The following is a 13,974-nucleotide window of genomic DNA, read 5'->3' on the forward strand; positions in this document are numbered from 1 at the left end:
TCATACCTTTGAAGGGGATTGCCAGTGGGAAAGGTTTCCTCTAGTTGAACTGCAGGAGTTGTCTGAAGTTGAATAATGCAGACTCTGGGTAAACTTTCTGAAATTCTAGAATTTCAGTCTAGTTCATAGAGTTCAAGGCTGGAAGAGACCACCAGATCTAGTCTGGCCTCCTGTATGTGACAAGCCACCAACCATTCAGCACCCACACACTAAATCCAACAACCAAAACTAGACCAAACTATTACAGTCCTTAGTTTTAATCTCTTATGTGCCCCAGGCAGAGAATAGAAGGGACCAAGGTGCATCAATGGCCAAGGCCCCTGTAATGACAGGGAATTAAGTGAGGGGTTCCCAGGTGATCCTGGCAAGCAACCTGAACCCAACGCTTCAGGGGAAGCTGGAAAAACCGCTAAGGCCACTGCCAATGTGACCTGGGGGGAAACTCCTTCACAACACCACATATGTTGATCAGTTACATCCTGAACCTGTGATCAAGAACTAACCAGCCAAGCACCAGTGAGGGAATGCTCAGAACCACCTCAGAACATGGGATATTGGATGGGGCAGGCTAGTCTCCAGCTGTGGCCATCTCTAATCCTTCAAAGGAAGGAGACCAAAAAAAAAATATATATATTGGATTTGTTTGTGCCACCTGAGCATGGGAAAATCTCTCCCTGACCCCTACAAATTACCAGTTGAAGCATGAGATGTTAAGGAACTCTAAGGCTGCCAAGCCCTGCCCATCACCATCATAATCAACTGCATCATACAATCCCATTCATAAATTTGTCCAACTCTCAAAATGGTTTGTCCCCAAAGCTCCTATTGGGAGGCTGTTCCAGAACCTCACTCTTCTGATGGTTATAAACCCTCTTCCAGTTTCCAGCGTGGATTTATACCCATTTGTTCTTGGACCAAGATTGTCCTTTAGCTTAAATATCTTCTCATACTTTCTGGTGCTTACCCCCTGCTGTACTGACAGAAAGTAATCCTATTTCCCCTCAGACTTCCTTTTGCTAGGCTGAGCAAGTCAGGCTCTTATTCTCCTCTCAGATAGGCTGTCCATTCCCCTGATCATCTTTTGAGTCTCCAAGGGAAGTATGTATCTTTGTTCCCAATCTATAAAATGCCTGCTTTAGTAGCAGTAATATCAGTCAGACAAGTATTGGAATTAGGAGGATAGCTGGTCAGAAATTAATTTTCTGATTGGAAAAACTGCCCTTTTCTCTCACAGAATTTTTTTCGTGGGGGTGGAAATCTCATCTTTGCTGAAAATTTTCAACTTTGTCAGGAAAACGGAAACGTTTCCCAGGGTGGCAGTCTGGAAGCCTTCTGGAAAGGGAAATTGACAAGAGCTTTCTAGGTGGGTAGTTGGGAAGCTGAAACTTTGTTTTGTTTGCCAAAAAACCATTATTTCTCTCATTGAGTCCCCTTCTGGGGGGGAAAAATGTTTCTTGACACTTCATCACAGTTCAAGATACTTCTCCCCCACACCTCAAATGTGCAGTCTTTCACAGGAAGGGACTTTTTACTTTCCAGCCAGTTCTAATTTTGAGTGGTTGCCATACAGCACCATCACTGCTGCTTTCGTCATGATGACAGAAGAGTTCTCTGAATGAACCCAGATTTCACCCGACAGTGAACTCCATATCTCACCACTTCTCCTGTCCTGAACTCTTGCCAAAAAATAAACAATCGGGAGGTTTTGTTTTGTTTTGTTTTGTTTTTTGGGGGGGGGGGGGGGAGGGAAGAAGGAGATTTGAGACACACTTTTTAGGAAAAAATATGCAAGTTGGCCGCTTGGTCCACCATGTTTCTTCATTTAAAAAATGAAGCAAAAAAAAAAGGTAGCAAAGCTGACCTGCATGCTGTGACAGTCGGATGTGTGTGAGTGAAACGGTGACCTCCATTTTGTGTTAGGTTCTTGCTGCATTAACCCTGAAGGGACTAAATGAGAAATCCAGAGCGACCACAGTTTTAAGTAGGACTCTGAGAGTAAGCAACTAGGGAGGCTCGAGGTCTGAGACCCTGGTTCAAGGGTCTGGGGTGGCAGGATTACATAGTTCCGCGTGCAGGGAATGGCTCAGACAAGGAGTCTAAGAGCATGCCTTACAGATCCAGAGCTGGAAACCGTGACTAGTCCCTGCCCAAACCTACTTGGTTTAGAAGTACATGGGATCCAGCGGTTGGGTGCACTTACAACAGACTGGTTTGCATACAGAAAGAGATTGGGTCAGGTTGTGACACAAGTCTCATCACTGTTCTTTGAGAGGATGTTGTGGCACACTGTAGTGCCTCTGTCAGTGAGGACATGGCCTATGTTCATGGCTACTTCAACTGTGACTTGCACATTAGCCCAAATTCTCTTGCTCTCCAAGCTGCGAACAGCCAGTTTAAAATCCCGTTGTCAGAGCTGTTCTTATGTAAGTGCTTATCTGAAATTTCTCCCGACTGTGAGCTAGTAGAAGCTTACACTTCAAGTAACAAAATGCACAGATCTGACTTGCCCTATGGAAAAATAAGGGACCAGGATTCACTTTTAAATGAATAACAAAGTTCTCATTCTATGTACCAGGCATATTCCTATTTTTTAATTTAGTCAGCTTCCACACAATCTTATCTTAGCTGTAGAAGCCATCTCGATTGACTCTTCTGCATGAAGAATGTGTTCATGAGCCAGAGACCCATGGTAGAATCTGTGGCCCTTACTAAAAGTAAATACTTTCCAATTCACAATATTCTTGCATTTTACAAATGTAAGTCACTGTTATACTCTTGTGTTTGCGCACATACCATGTACTGCTTCTAGAAATACTTTGAGGTCAGTTACTGAAGAAATGCCATTTTGTAAAAGCTTTTCTCTTAATACTATTTTTAGTTTATGTGCTTATGCATAATTCATTGTACCATTCAGTGATGCAGCAGGCAAGGCCAGTAAATAATGGATATTCTGTCAGACTCTGGAAGGAGCTCTGACCTACATAAGATGAATTTTTATTATAAAACTGACACTCCTCATTTAGTATGTCCTGACATTGGAGAGGATTAAATGGTGGTTATTGTAAATCTGAACTCTCTACCAACAGAGACTGACTCAGGCCTTGTTTACACAGAGTTGTCCAGAAAACTAACTCAAATTAACTTGAACTGGGTTAGTTAAACTGTATCAAAGCCTTATGTGAACACCCTTGTTCAGAATTAGTGGCCTCAATTTGGTTTCACTTAATTCTGAAAGTAAGTAAATAAAGTGAAACTGAGTTAAAGCCACTTTAATTCTGAAAAATAGCATTCACATAGGGATATAATGTGGTTTAACTAATGCACTTCGTATTCACACCTTTAGTTAGTTTGGATTAATTTTCCTGGATGTCCCTGTGTAGACAAGCCTTCAGACTTTGAGCTCACAATATTTGCAGGTATCTCTAACTTCCCATACTGGAAAACCTACAAAAACTACTGAGATTCATAAAAACAAAAGTTAAATAGCAGCAGTGTGGCTTTTCATCCCAGAGTCAGATACTCAAATGGGGGCTTCTCCAAACTTGGCTAGTGTGCTTGCACAGGGAAGAAGTATTGTGTGGGAACAAAATTTTCCAATGCCTAATGGTGTCCTCTAGTGAGATTAATTATCCGTACAAGCTTTATGTAAGCATACAGACTTCAGAAGGCATTTGCAAACTGAGTCTAAATTTGGAGATTCTACCATCACAAATTAGTGTGTCTGTCTGCAGTGATGAAACTGACTAAACAGTTAAAAATTAGGGGCAAGGGGTGATAAACTTCATTCTGAAAGTGGCAAATAAGCTGAGAAATCTGGTCTGTAAATCTCAATGCAAAACCACCTTGGACTGGTAAAAACAAAATGTCAAGCCTGATTTTTGGTGAAACTAAAACTACCCTAATTGGGTCCATCTCTTCATGTGATGCTTAATTTCTAGGTCTAGTCTATCTGTGCAATGTGACTGCAGTTGTGCTGTTTAAAGATGTATATAGCAAGCTAAAACTGAGCTATAGCTATGAACACCTTTATGATGTAACCACAGTCACACCGTTTTTAAACAGGTACAGTTAAATCAGTACAAAAACTGTGTACACTAACTCCTCCATTTACAGCTTTCGTTAACTTGCAGAATTGACCTTTGGTTAACAGCTTGCTGCTTAACATACATGTGGATTTTTATCCCAGTCTAATGTTTTTGTTACTTGTCTTGGGTATTGGTCTAGTATCTGGTCCCAGTTTAATCCTTTCCTTGTCCATGGTGTGCATTGCCACCTCTCTTTTATTCAGGCATATTTATTATCTGAATGCCCCTTTCTAGAAATTAGTATGCTCGTGCTTAGGCCATCAGGGTTTGCCTTCCTGTTATGATAGGGGACTAGCTTCCCTTGAGTAATGTATTAGAGACCTTCACCACCCCACTGTCAATGTACTCTGATATAGCTGTCAGATACCTACAGTTAAATGGCATAGAAGGGCCTCCTGCTGCCTGGCCAATCCTCTTATGCTTGTGAATTTTGGCTTCCACTACCTAGACTGGCTGCCTTTCCAGCTAATTAGAAATTCCCCCTCCCCTCCAGTGATGGATCATCTGTTTGTGACAGAAGATATAATATTCAAAGGCATTACAGAGGAGCTCTAGAGCAGCTCCAAATCTGACTGCTGCAAGGGAGGGGTTACTGTATGAATACAAAGAATTAATTCGAGAGGTTGGCAACAGATACGCAGTAAAGAGGACAATAGCTTCCCATTCCTGAAGGAGAATAATGCATCCATTCAGTTTGTCCCATCTCTGACCCCCCCATTGAGCTCAGTGGACTAGCTTGTTAAGGAGAATCCCAGTTAACACAGGAGAACTAAAAGTCCTGGAAACCTGAGACAAATCACTTTTGGGGTAGGGGCGATAAAAGGAGGGGGAGTGAAGGATTGTCGTAGAGTTGCCAACAAGAAGTTGCTCTCACAGACCCTAGAGGTCAGGGGTCTGGAGTAAAGAGGGACCTGTCTAGAGTTTTTGCCAAGCAGAGGCAAGCTTCCAGGTAACCTAGATATACATATTTTCTCTCTCATTCTTACAAGGGTAAATAGACAATACTTTGGAGAAAGCTGTCTGGTCACTCTTGACCACTAGTCACAGGTTCCAAACCCAGTCAGGCCTATGGCCCAGGGCTGACAGATTGCGCCTTGGGCTACAGCCCCCTCAGCGAGAATCAGAGGATTGCACCCCAGAAAAGGTAAGGGCATGAGATCTTAGCACCTGAGGGGTGTACTCATAGACCAGAAAAGGGGTCAAAGGTCAAGCTAGTCTTGTTAAGTGACTAACAGTGCAAGCTGTGCACGTATGACAAGCAAGCTTACCTCTTCCTCCCTTTCTCTTTCTCTGTGGGGTCTTATGGCATATCATGAGTGCTAGCTTCAAGGCATAATTTTGAGGGGAAAAATCTAGTTTTCAGCCTCAAGTCCTTGCAGTTAAGACGGCCCTGGTGGTCACCAAAAAAGGAATCAATCCTTTATTAAAAATAGATTTCTTATTTCAGCCCATCTGGTCTCTGGTTTGTCTGGGAGTGCCAACAGATCTGCTCTGAACTTTTTGTCTTCAGTAGCTTTCTGCTGCACCAGTGTTGGGGTATAGTCATCTGTATATGAAAACAGTTGCTTTTAGACTTTGCTTTAGTTAAGATTTAGAATTTTCTTGTGACCATACTGAAGGTCAGGTACTTGCAGCTGTTCAGTGCAGTCTGGAACCACTGGCAGATAAGGCCTATGTTCTGTCATCGTACTGGTAAGTTCACAATCTCCTGAGTCCTGGGTATAAGTGATTTCTATGAATTAGGTTGAATCTGTTGAGTTTAAGTCTTTAACAGGTCTGTAAATGTGGCTCTCCCTCTATCCCATACTGCCACATCAGTCCCATGAAATGAAAACAGTTGGCACAGGGTTAGTTTAAAGGCTTTGTGGAGGCTTGGTGAGATGGTTCTTCCAAATATGTACGCTCTTTAACAAACTAATTTTTACAGAATCTGTGAGTGACTCGTACACCCAGCACCATCTGGTAGTTCCTTTCAGCCTCAACAACTGACCTACATTTATTTTCAATACTGTATGCATGAGGATATGGGTTTAGATGCCTTTTTAATTAAAAATAAGAATCTCTTTTGCATTTGTAGCTCATCTCATTGTTGGGCAGATGCAGACCTTGTGGCCTGAAAGGCTGTCAAGAATTCTTCTGTCCTCACCTATATTTTGGTGGACTGAATAGGGAGGGGAAAAATAGGCATATAGAAAATGTCCTCCTGTATCAGAATAACATCTAGTCGATTTATCCTGTTCCTGAAAGTTACCAGAACCACATCCTTCAGAGGAAGGGACAAGGAAACCCGCTTAATGGACAAGTAGGCAAAAATCTGTCCAAAGGTTGTCCAGACAGGGTTTATCATTCTGGCTTGAATTATTGTGACCATAGTAGTGATAATTGTTTTGATTAGTTTTTGGTATTATATTGCCCCTAGATTCCTCAGCCAAGACTGCAGCGGCTCACTGTTCTCAGCACCGTATGTTCTGAGAGGGCCCCACTTTGCTTTGATGCTTTTTTTCCTGACCATGTTTCTAATAGTTGATTCAGCCCATCCTCTGCTTACAGTCAATGTTGGTCCTTTAGGATTGCCTCTTCCAGAGGGAGGGGAAGAATATCCCTGTTCTCTCTCTATTCATTAGAGAAAAGGACTGATAAAAAGGGCCACCGTTTTTTTTCATCCTTAGTTTAAGCTTCCTGAGCTGCCTCTGTTGGCTGGTCTGCCAGCCCATGTTGATGACAAATCATGTATTCCCAGTAGCTTGGTGACCCCTTTCACTTGGAGTCTGAGTTCTTGCTACATTCCATTTAATATAGAATTTTAATATGGGGGTAGAAGAGATTTTAAAACAGCAAACTAACAATCGCTGTTTTCTAATCTGTCCTCCCTGCCCTATTTTTGTGTTAATTTTTTTACATCCCTTCCATGTCCCCTGGGGATCATTGACCAGCAGTTAATTCTTTTTTCAGTTTTGTGGCTAGCTCTCTGTGTAAGAGTTTCTCAGGGCTTGTCTACACTTAAAAGTCAATAGTGGCACAGAGGGTTTTCCCATCACTATAGGTAATCTAGCTTGCCAAGAGGTGGTAGCTAGGTTGACTGAAGAATTTTTCCATCAACCTAACACTGTGTACATGGGGACTTGGACTGGTTTAACTGTGCTGCTCAGGGGTGTGGATTTTTCACATCCCTGAGCAACATGATTATGCCGACCTAATTTTCTAGTGTAGACCAGGTCTCGGTTGAGGTGGAAGTGGATAGTTTTGTGCCTTTTCTTCTAACTAGCCTTGTTTCCGGGTGGGGAAAGGCAGAATTAGTGTGAGGAATTTACAACAAAATTAGGAAGAGGAAGACTTGAAACAAAATAGCCTCTTGTTGTTGTTGTCAAGATTAAGTCAATGTTTAAATAGTTCTAGATTCAGTTCTCTCTTCTCAAAGCTGGTCAGCTACTATCCAATCAAAATAGTTGCTGGAAATAAGGTTTTTTGTTCATGACTATGAACACTATGTGGACCATGTTATTAAACTTTGTTCCCTGGTTATGTATCTCTTAGGAATATAACTTCCCAGCAAAGTCTCTAATGTAATCCATTGTATACAACCACTCTCTCTGTGCTTCACATGTGTTCCCCTTGCATTCGATACAGTTGGTTTGGAATTGGCGATTTTCTAAATAGTGTTTAACATGCATAACTGAACAAATAAAACCAACAGATTTGTTAACATGTACTTCATGTGTAATCTGAGTAGGGGAAGAACAAGAAATTGTTCCTTTTTAAAATGAAATTCTATAATACAAACTTTATAAAACTAGCATTAGTTTCTGGTTGGGCTAAGCCACTGGTTTGAATGTGACATTGGTGCTAGTTTTAAACAAGAGCTAAAATGGATTAACTTGAATTAAAGACTGACATGCTTCTATTGTTTGTGTTAGTGGGCTTCAATATCTTCTCTCTGTACTCCTCACTCTACCCGCCTCCATCCCACCCCAAAAAAGATCCAGGATCCTCTAATCCATTTCTAGGTATGAAGTATCAGCAGTCTGGAGGTACTGGTAGTTACCAGACGGATACTGTCATCAGAACAAAGTAACCTACTTAGGTTTCAGAGTTTTGTGTGAGGAAGAAGGTGTCTTAGTCAGTGAAGTCTAGCATTGAAGTTTATATTCATGAACATGCACCTGCTCTCTTGCAGATTCAGAATCTGAAAAGTCATTAAGTGGATTTGAAACAGTAACAACGTACTCATTAGAGGACAGTGTGGAGTCAAACGATACAATAACCTCCAACATGTCCGAAGAAAAGGTCTGCGGTGGAGGAGAGTCTCTGTCTAACGGCATCAAAAAACACAGGTAGGATGTTGCCTATTCTTTTTAAAGATGTACTGTAAACTTTGTTGCCATGTAGGCAAAAACCATGAGACCCCTCTGAAAGACAACTGAGGATATTTTCCCTGGGGTATGATAGCTGAAAAGCAGATAGATTCCTGACTAAAAGCACAGAGTGACTTTCTCCGACATTAACAGACTGTCACCGTTTTTAAAGTAAATGATTGTGTATACCATTCGGTTTTGACTAACAAGTAAGGGTACAGACTTTTGATAGATAGCGACTGCTTTAAAATGGACATGTTTTAACTCACTTAAATGTTTCTTGTGGAAATCGATGCTGGCTCTTATTTCTTACTTCATCATGTATTTTTAATGACTTGTGCCTTCTATTGCTTTTTTAGTTTCCAGTCACCCGATCTCCCTATTTATATTAAGAATGAATGGCAATATTGCTAGCTTGACATGACAATGAACCTAAGTTTAAACATAAAGGTTTTATTTTAAAACTTATGTACATCGCATAGGTTCATTTTATGCGGTCAAATTATCCATTTTTGTTTGTTCATTTCTTGTCCTGTAAAGGAGGACAATATGTTCAAGGTTAATGAGATGTAATAGATACCACTATCTCAAATTCCAATGCAGAGTCAATTTAACGTGTACATTACAGTTCAGTCTCAACATTGACATGTTTTTAAAGCATTAATCTATAACTGAGCAAGATCACAATGACTAACAGAGCATAATACTTTTTAAGGCAGGAACTAAAATAGCATTTTCACTCAAGTGCATTATGAGGTACCTTAATTACTTGACATCTGAATTTAATAAGGCCATGTCTATATACATGCACAGCTGTACAGTCCTGCTGCAGCACATCTGGTGAAGATGCTCTATGCTGACAGGAGGGAAAAAAAACACCTCCACCTGTACCATAAGTAAGGTTAAGATTTTGTCATGGGTTTTTTTTTTGTTTACTACTAAAAGTCACGGTTAGTAAACAATTCATGGAACCATGACCTATTCCTGACTTAAAAATAACTGTAACAAAATGGGGCTGACGGGGATGAGAGCCCAAGCCCTACTGTAGGACGGGGGGGGGGCAGGTCCAGCACCCCTGCCCTGGAGGCTCAGAGCTCCACCTGGCCCCCCCCCAAAGCTGTGGGGGGGGCAGGAGGGTGCCCTGCCTGGCATTTGCGGAGACCGGCTTAGATCTGGGCTCCCCCTGCTGACCACGGTGGCAGTCTCGGAGCCCTGGGGTCTCCCGCCGTCCATGGTTGCTGAGAGCTGTGGGGGTCCCAGTTTGGAGCGCTGGGCTCCCCTTGCGGCAGTGCTGAGCTGTGGGGGCCCTGGCTCACAGCAGTGCCCCCATGGCTCTGAGCTGCGGAATCCCTGGTGCCATCAGTGGCTTGGAGCTGGGGGCCCCCACCACCTGCTCCGGCTGACAACAGCATGGCAAGCAGGTTGGAGCTGTGGAGTTGCTGCTGCTGCTGCTGCCGCCACCACCAGGGACTCGGAGCCACAGGGTCCCTACTGCCTGCTTAGGCTGACAGCAGTGGGGCCCCTAGCAGCAGCTCAGAGCTCTGGGATCCCCCCCACCGCCCATGGTGGCTGGGAGCTGCAGGGTCCCAGCTTAGAGCACCAGACACCCCACCCCCCACAGCAGCTCCAAGCTGCGGGGCCCCTGTTGTTCACCCCGGCTCACAGCAATGGGGCTCCCATGGCTCTGAGCCACAGAGTCCCTGTCACTGGTGGTGTCTCGGAGCCAGGGGCCCCCGCAGCTGCTGAGAGCTGCTGCCCTCCCCTGCCCCCAAGAGATCCAGGATTGCCTGAGAGCATCACAGCCCTCGGACACTGATGGCTTTTGCTCTGCTGTCCCAGGTCATGGGGCGGAAGCTGGAAGGAATAATTTCACGGAATCAGTGACCTCCATGACAGTCTTATCCTTAGGCATAAGCTATGTCAGCAGGAGAAGCACTCCCACCGACATAGTTCTGTGCACATTAGCACGTATGTCGCTCGGCGGTAGAATATTCTCACCCCTGAGTGACGTAAGTTTTGCCAACATAGGCTGTAGTGTAGACGTAGCCTACTAAATCTCAGTGGCCATCGTAGTGCATGGAAATAAGATATTTGACGTTAGGTTCAACCTCTGAACTTCAGCTCCTCCCAAGCCAAGCAAAGGCAAGAAGTGATGAATGCTAATGTGAGGCAAAGATGCTGACTGACTGTATTGGTCCTTCAACATCCCTTACTAATAAACAAAAAGAAATACTATTGATGATCTCATCCCTACATCTTCCCAGTTACAGGTGAAAGTACTGTAGTGGCAGCTGGAGGGAGGGATGAAAATGCTGGGTGAAAGTAGATGTTTCAGAATGGAGACTTGGTTGCCTGAGAAATTGGGGAGAGAGGTAAAGGAAAGACCCTTTGTAAAAGTGACAGCTATATTTGTTTGCTACAGTATATAAATACAATCCTTTGGAAAACTTTAAACTAATGCCAGTTTTCTTGACGTACAGGAAACAATAGCTTGGCTGATTACCACAAGTCTTGTTATAAAACTATATTGTCAGAATTGTAAACAAGAGGTGACGAGAGCCTCTAAGCTCCATTATTCATTCTTCAGTCCCCTGACACTACTCCGCTTTCCACCTACAGACTTCTCTCATTAAAGCTCTGATCACTAGGCTCCCGTTACCTCTCTTAGCAGTATGTCTTGCCCTGTATCCTTTAATATTTAGTACTCTTTATAAAACTGATACAGTTGTGACACTTTTGTAACAATTTGCTGTGGCAGTTTGCTTGAGGAAAGGCTCAGATGTTGAATATATCATATATTGCATAGTAATGTCAACTCTTTTCCTGGCACGTTGGTGACATTTTGGGATTTGGTGTCTGCAAATATATTGATGCAAATTGGTTCCCCCAACCCCCCCCCCCCCCAAAAAAAAAAAAAAAACAAACAAAAAAAACCAAAACAAACACCTCTGCCAATCTAAATTTTGCCCGTACGAGAACTCTCTGGGGAAGAAGCTGTTTAGTGGTTTGAGTTCTGCCTTGGGATTCTTGGTCGATGCTGATGCTTGTGTTTAGCTGCATGACATAGTTATGCCACAATTAGATTGTAATTCTGTTGATATTATGTAACTAGACCTGTAGGCACACTTTTTACACACTAAATGCAGACTACTTGGATGCTTATTTTAGAATCAATCCTTTAGATGCAATCTGTCCTCAAAGTGCAAAAACTTGGATGGTGCTCATCTAACTAACACATACAGTTTAGAATGCTTGAGGACATGTATACCACCTAATAGCCTCTGTTAGCTTCTCTTAGCGTCTCTGCTCTTGAAGTATGTAAGTGGAGAGTTGTTGAATTGGGCTCTACAAGAAGGAAACAGCTTCATCTTCCTAGTTTGACAACTGCTGGCATTTGTTTCATATCTGACTGCTTTAATTTTGGATTATTGTATCCCAGTGGCCTAGAATTTTTACTATTTTAACTCCTTGCTTCTGTTTTTGCCTTTCAACTTAAGTTTGGTCTCTTACTGGAGATCCTTGAATAAATGTTGCATATCCAGCCAGCTAACATTTTTACCAGCCCAGTCTCAATGTCACATTTGTTTACCGTCCAAAGTATTGTGGGCTGTTATCTGCCTTTATTTCAGTTTTGGAGCAATACGAATGAATTTGGTGAGTCAAGGAAATGGAAAAATATAAATCTATTTCACCTGAGGAATATTTCTTGTGATCCCTGTTACTGCCTGATATAATCAGATTATTAATATTAATTGTTGGAAAACACTTCAGTGTCATGCTCCAGTTGTTGAAATTTGCATTGTCATTGATGCCTACTGTAAACATGGTGGCGCATAACTTGAAAATGCCAAGGATATCACTGAATGTACTAAAACTTGCTATATGATGCTGCTCAGTGACATTATATCTATCTGGTCTGCATCTGGATGATATGGAGCATTGGACATCTGCTTAATAGTTTTGAGTGGACTTCATCAGCCTAAAACACATTCAAAGCCTTTGCTGCTTATTTCAGCATAGGAGACTGAAAAATAGCTAAAAGAGTGGTATTGAAATCTGACTAGCCTGAAAGTGTTCATAGTCTAATCCGTCCCTTAAATTTAAAGGGACTATTGGAACTCAAGCCAATTATAATAAGCTACTTTTAATTTTTTTTAACACCTGCTGCTGAGCTTTCCTACCATGTTTTGTTTTTCCTTATGATTGAAAATGTTTCTTCTTTTGCATGAGTCTTTGACACACAAATGAGAAGGTTTGTCTACAGAAGAGACTGACACTAATGGTGTAAAATGCATAAAGTAAACAAGCTGCATCTGACAAAGTGGGTTTCTGTCTACCAGAGCTCATGCCCAAATAATTTTGTTAGTCTTTAAGGTGCCACAGAACTCCCTCTGTTAAGCTGAAAAAGATACATTTACTGTAATTATAATATTAACCTTCTTTTAGCTTCTGTCTGAAAAGCATTATTAGTAGTTATTTTTGAGGAGCGACATTTTAAAATCATGCCACTTTTATTGCTACTAGTTATTCTTTGCAGTAGAATAAATATTTTCATTACTCAAAGCTAAAGTTAACTTTCTGAAACTCCTTTTTGATATGTTTGCTTTTTATAAATGACTTCTGAAAGGAAATCTGCTTACAGACACTGAAGATAGACTTCTAGTTTACAACCCTTCTCATATTTACTGGGACACTATCAATATCAGTAGGCTTAATATTTGACTACCTTTATTTTTTCCATATCTCTAGGTCTTTAATTTTTCCCAAAAAAGAATGTTTTGATCCATTCAGAATTGGTATTGTAGCAACAAAATAAATGTGAGCACATTATGAAGAAAAGAGCAGACATCACTTTCAAATTTAACAGATATAATAAGCAATGAAGGAAATTGACTTAATCCATGATAGATCACTTTCACACACTTACAAGAATGATTTTATGTAATAAGGGATTGTTTTTCAATATAAGTAAGTACCCAAATATTCCTCTTAAATCCACCCTCATGTATAAATCGGCAAGGTAGAAAAATATATTCATAGTTTTCTATGCAGAAGTGCTCATTGCTAAATACTACATATGCTTCACAAATTGCCTCTATTACAGTCTATTCTTTAATTAAATTCTACAAATAAATAGATCAAATTTAAATACCTGGTGGACACTGTCCTCTTCTGGACACACACACAAAAAGCATCTACAAATGAAATGTTTACACTTAAGCTTCAGGATGACCAGTTCACTTCATTTTGTATTACTGAAGTTTAGAATAGCAGATCTATTAAAATAAAAGAATTCATTTCATGTTGATCCAAAAGGAGCTTTCCATTAGAGTTAACACCAATTTCTTCTTTCACTGAACTCCCACACTTCTAAAGGTGAATAAGTGTTGTTGGATAGTTGTGGCAAATTAGTACACAACTTAATTTGTTTCCCACAGATTTGTACGTAGTGTTGGAGGCAATATATTTGTAGAAAACTGGGTATTTCTTAGCTTTAAGAAAGACTTTGTTCAGTATCCTCTCATGTATGTGTAGCT

The 13,974-nt window shown here is 41.4% G+C and overlaps 1 protein-coding gene across 5 annotated transcripts in view; it reads left to right on the forward strand.

Moving 5' to 3' along the window:
- OSBPL1A (oxysterol binding protein like 1A) overlaps positions 1-13,974 on the forward strand; it is a 137,672-nt gene that overhangs the window by 97,784 nt on the left and 25,914 nt on the right. For all 5 annotated transcript variants that reach the window (XM_067546477.1, XM_067546491.1, XM_067546486.1 and 2 more), the window contains one exon: positions 8,260-8,416. In XM_067546477.1, the coding sequence (XP_067402578.1) occupies positions 8,260-8,416 (157 nt within the window). The remainder of the gene's footprint in view (positions 1-8,259; positions 8,417-13,974) is intronic.

The sequence above is a fragment of the Emydura macquarii genome, unplaced genomic scaffold (genome assembly GCF_026122565.2).
Source record: "Emydura macquarii macquarii isolate MOO-44397 ecotype Brisbane River unplaced genomic scaffold, CSIRO-AGI_Emac_v2 contig_212, whole genome shotgun sequence".
Lineage (NCBI taxonomy): Eukaryota > Metazoa > Chordata > Testudines > Chelidae > Emydura > Emydura macquarii.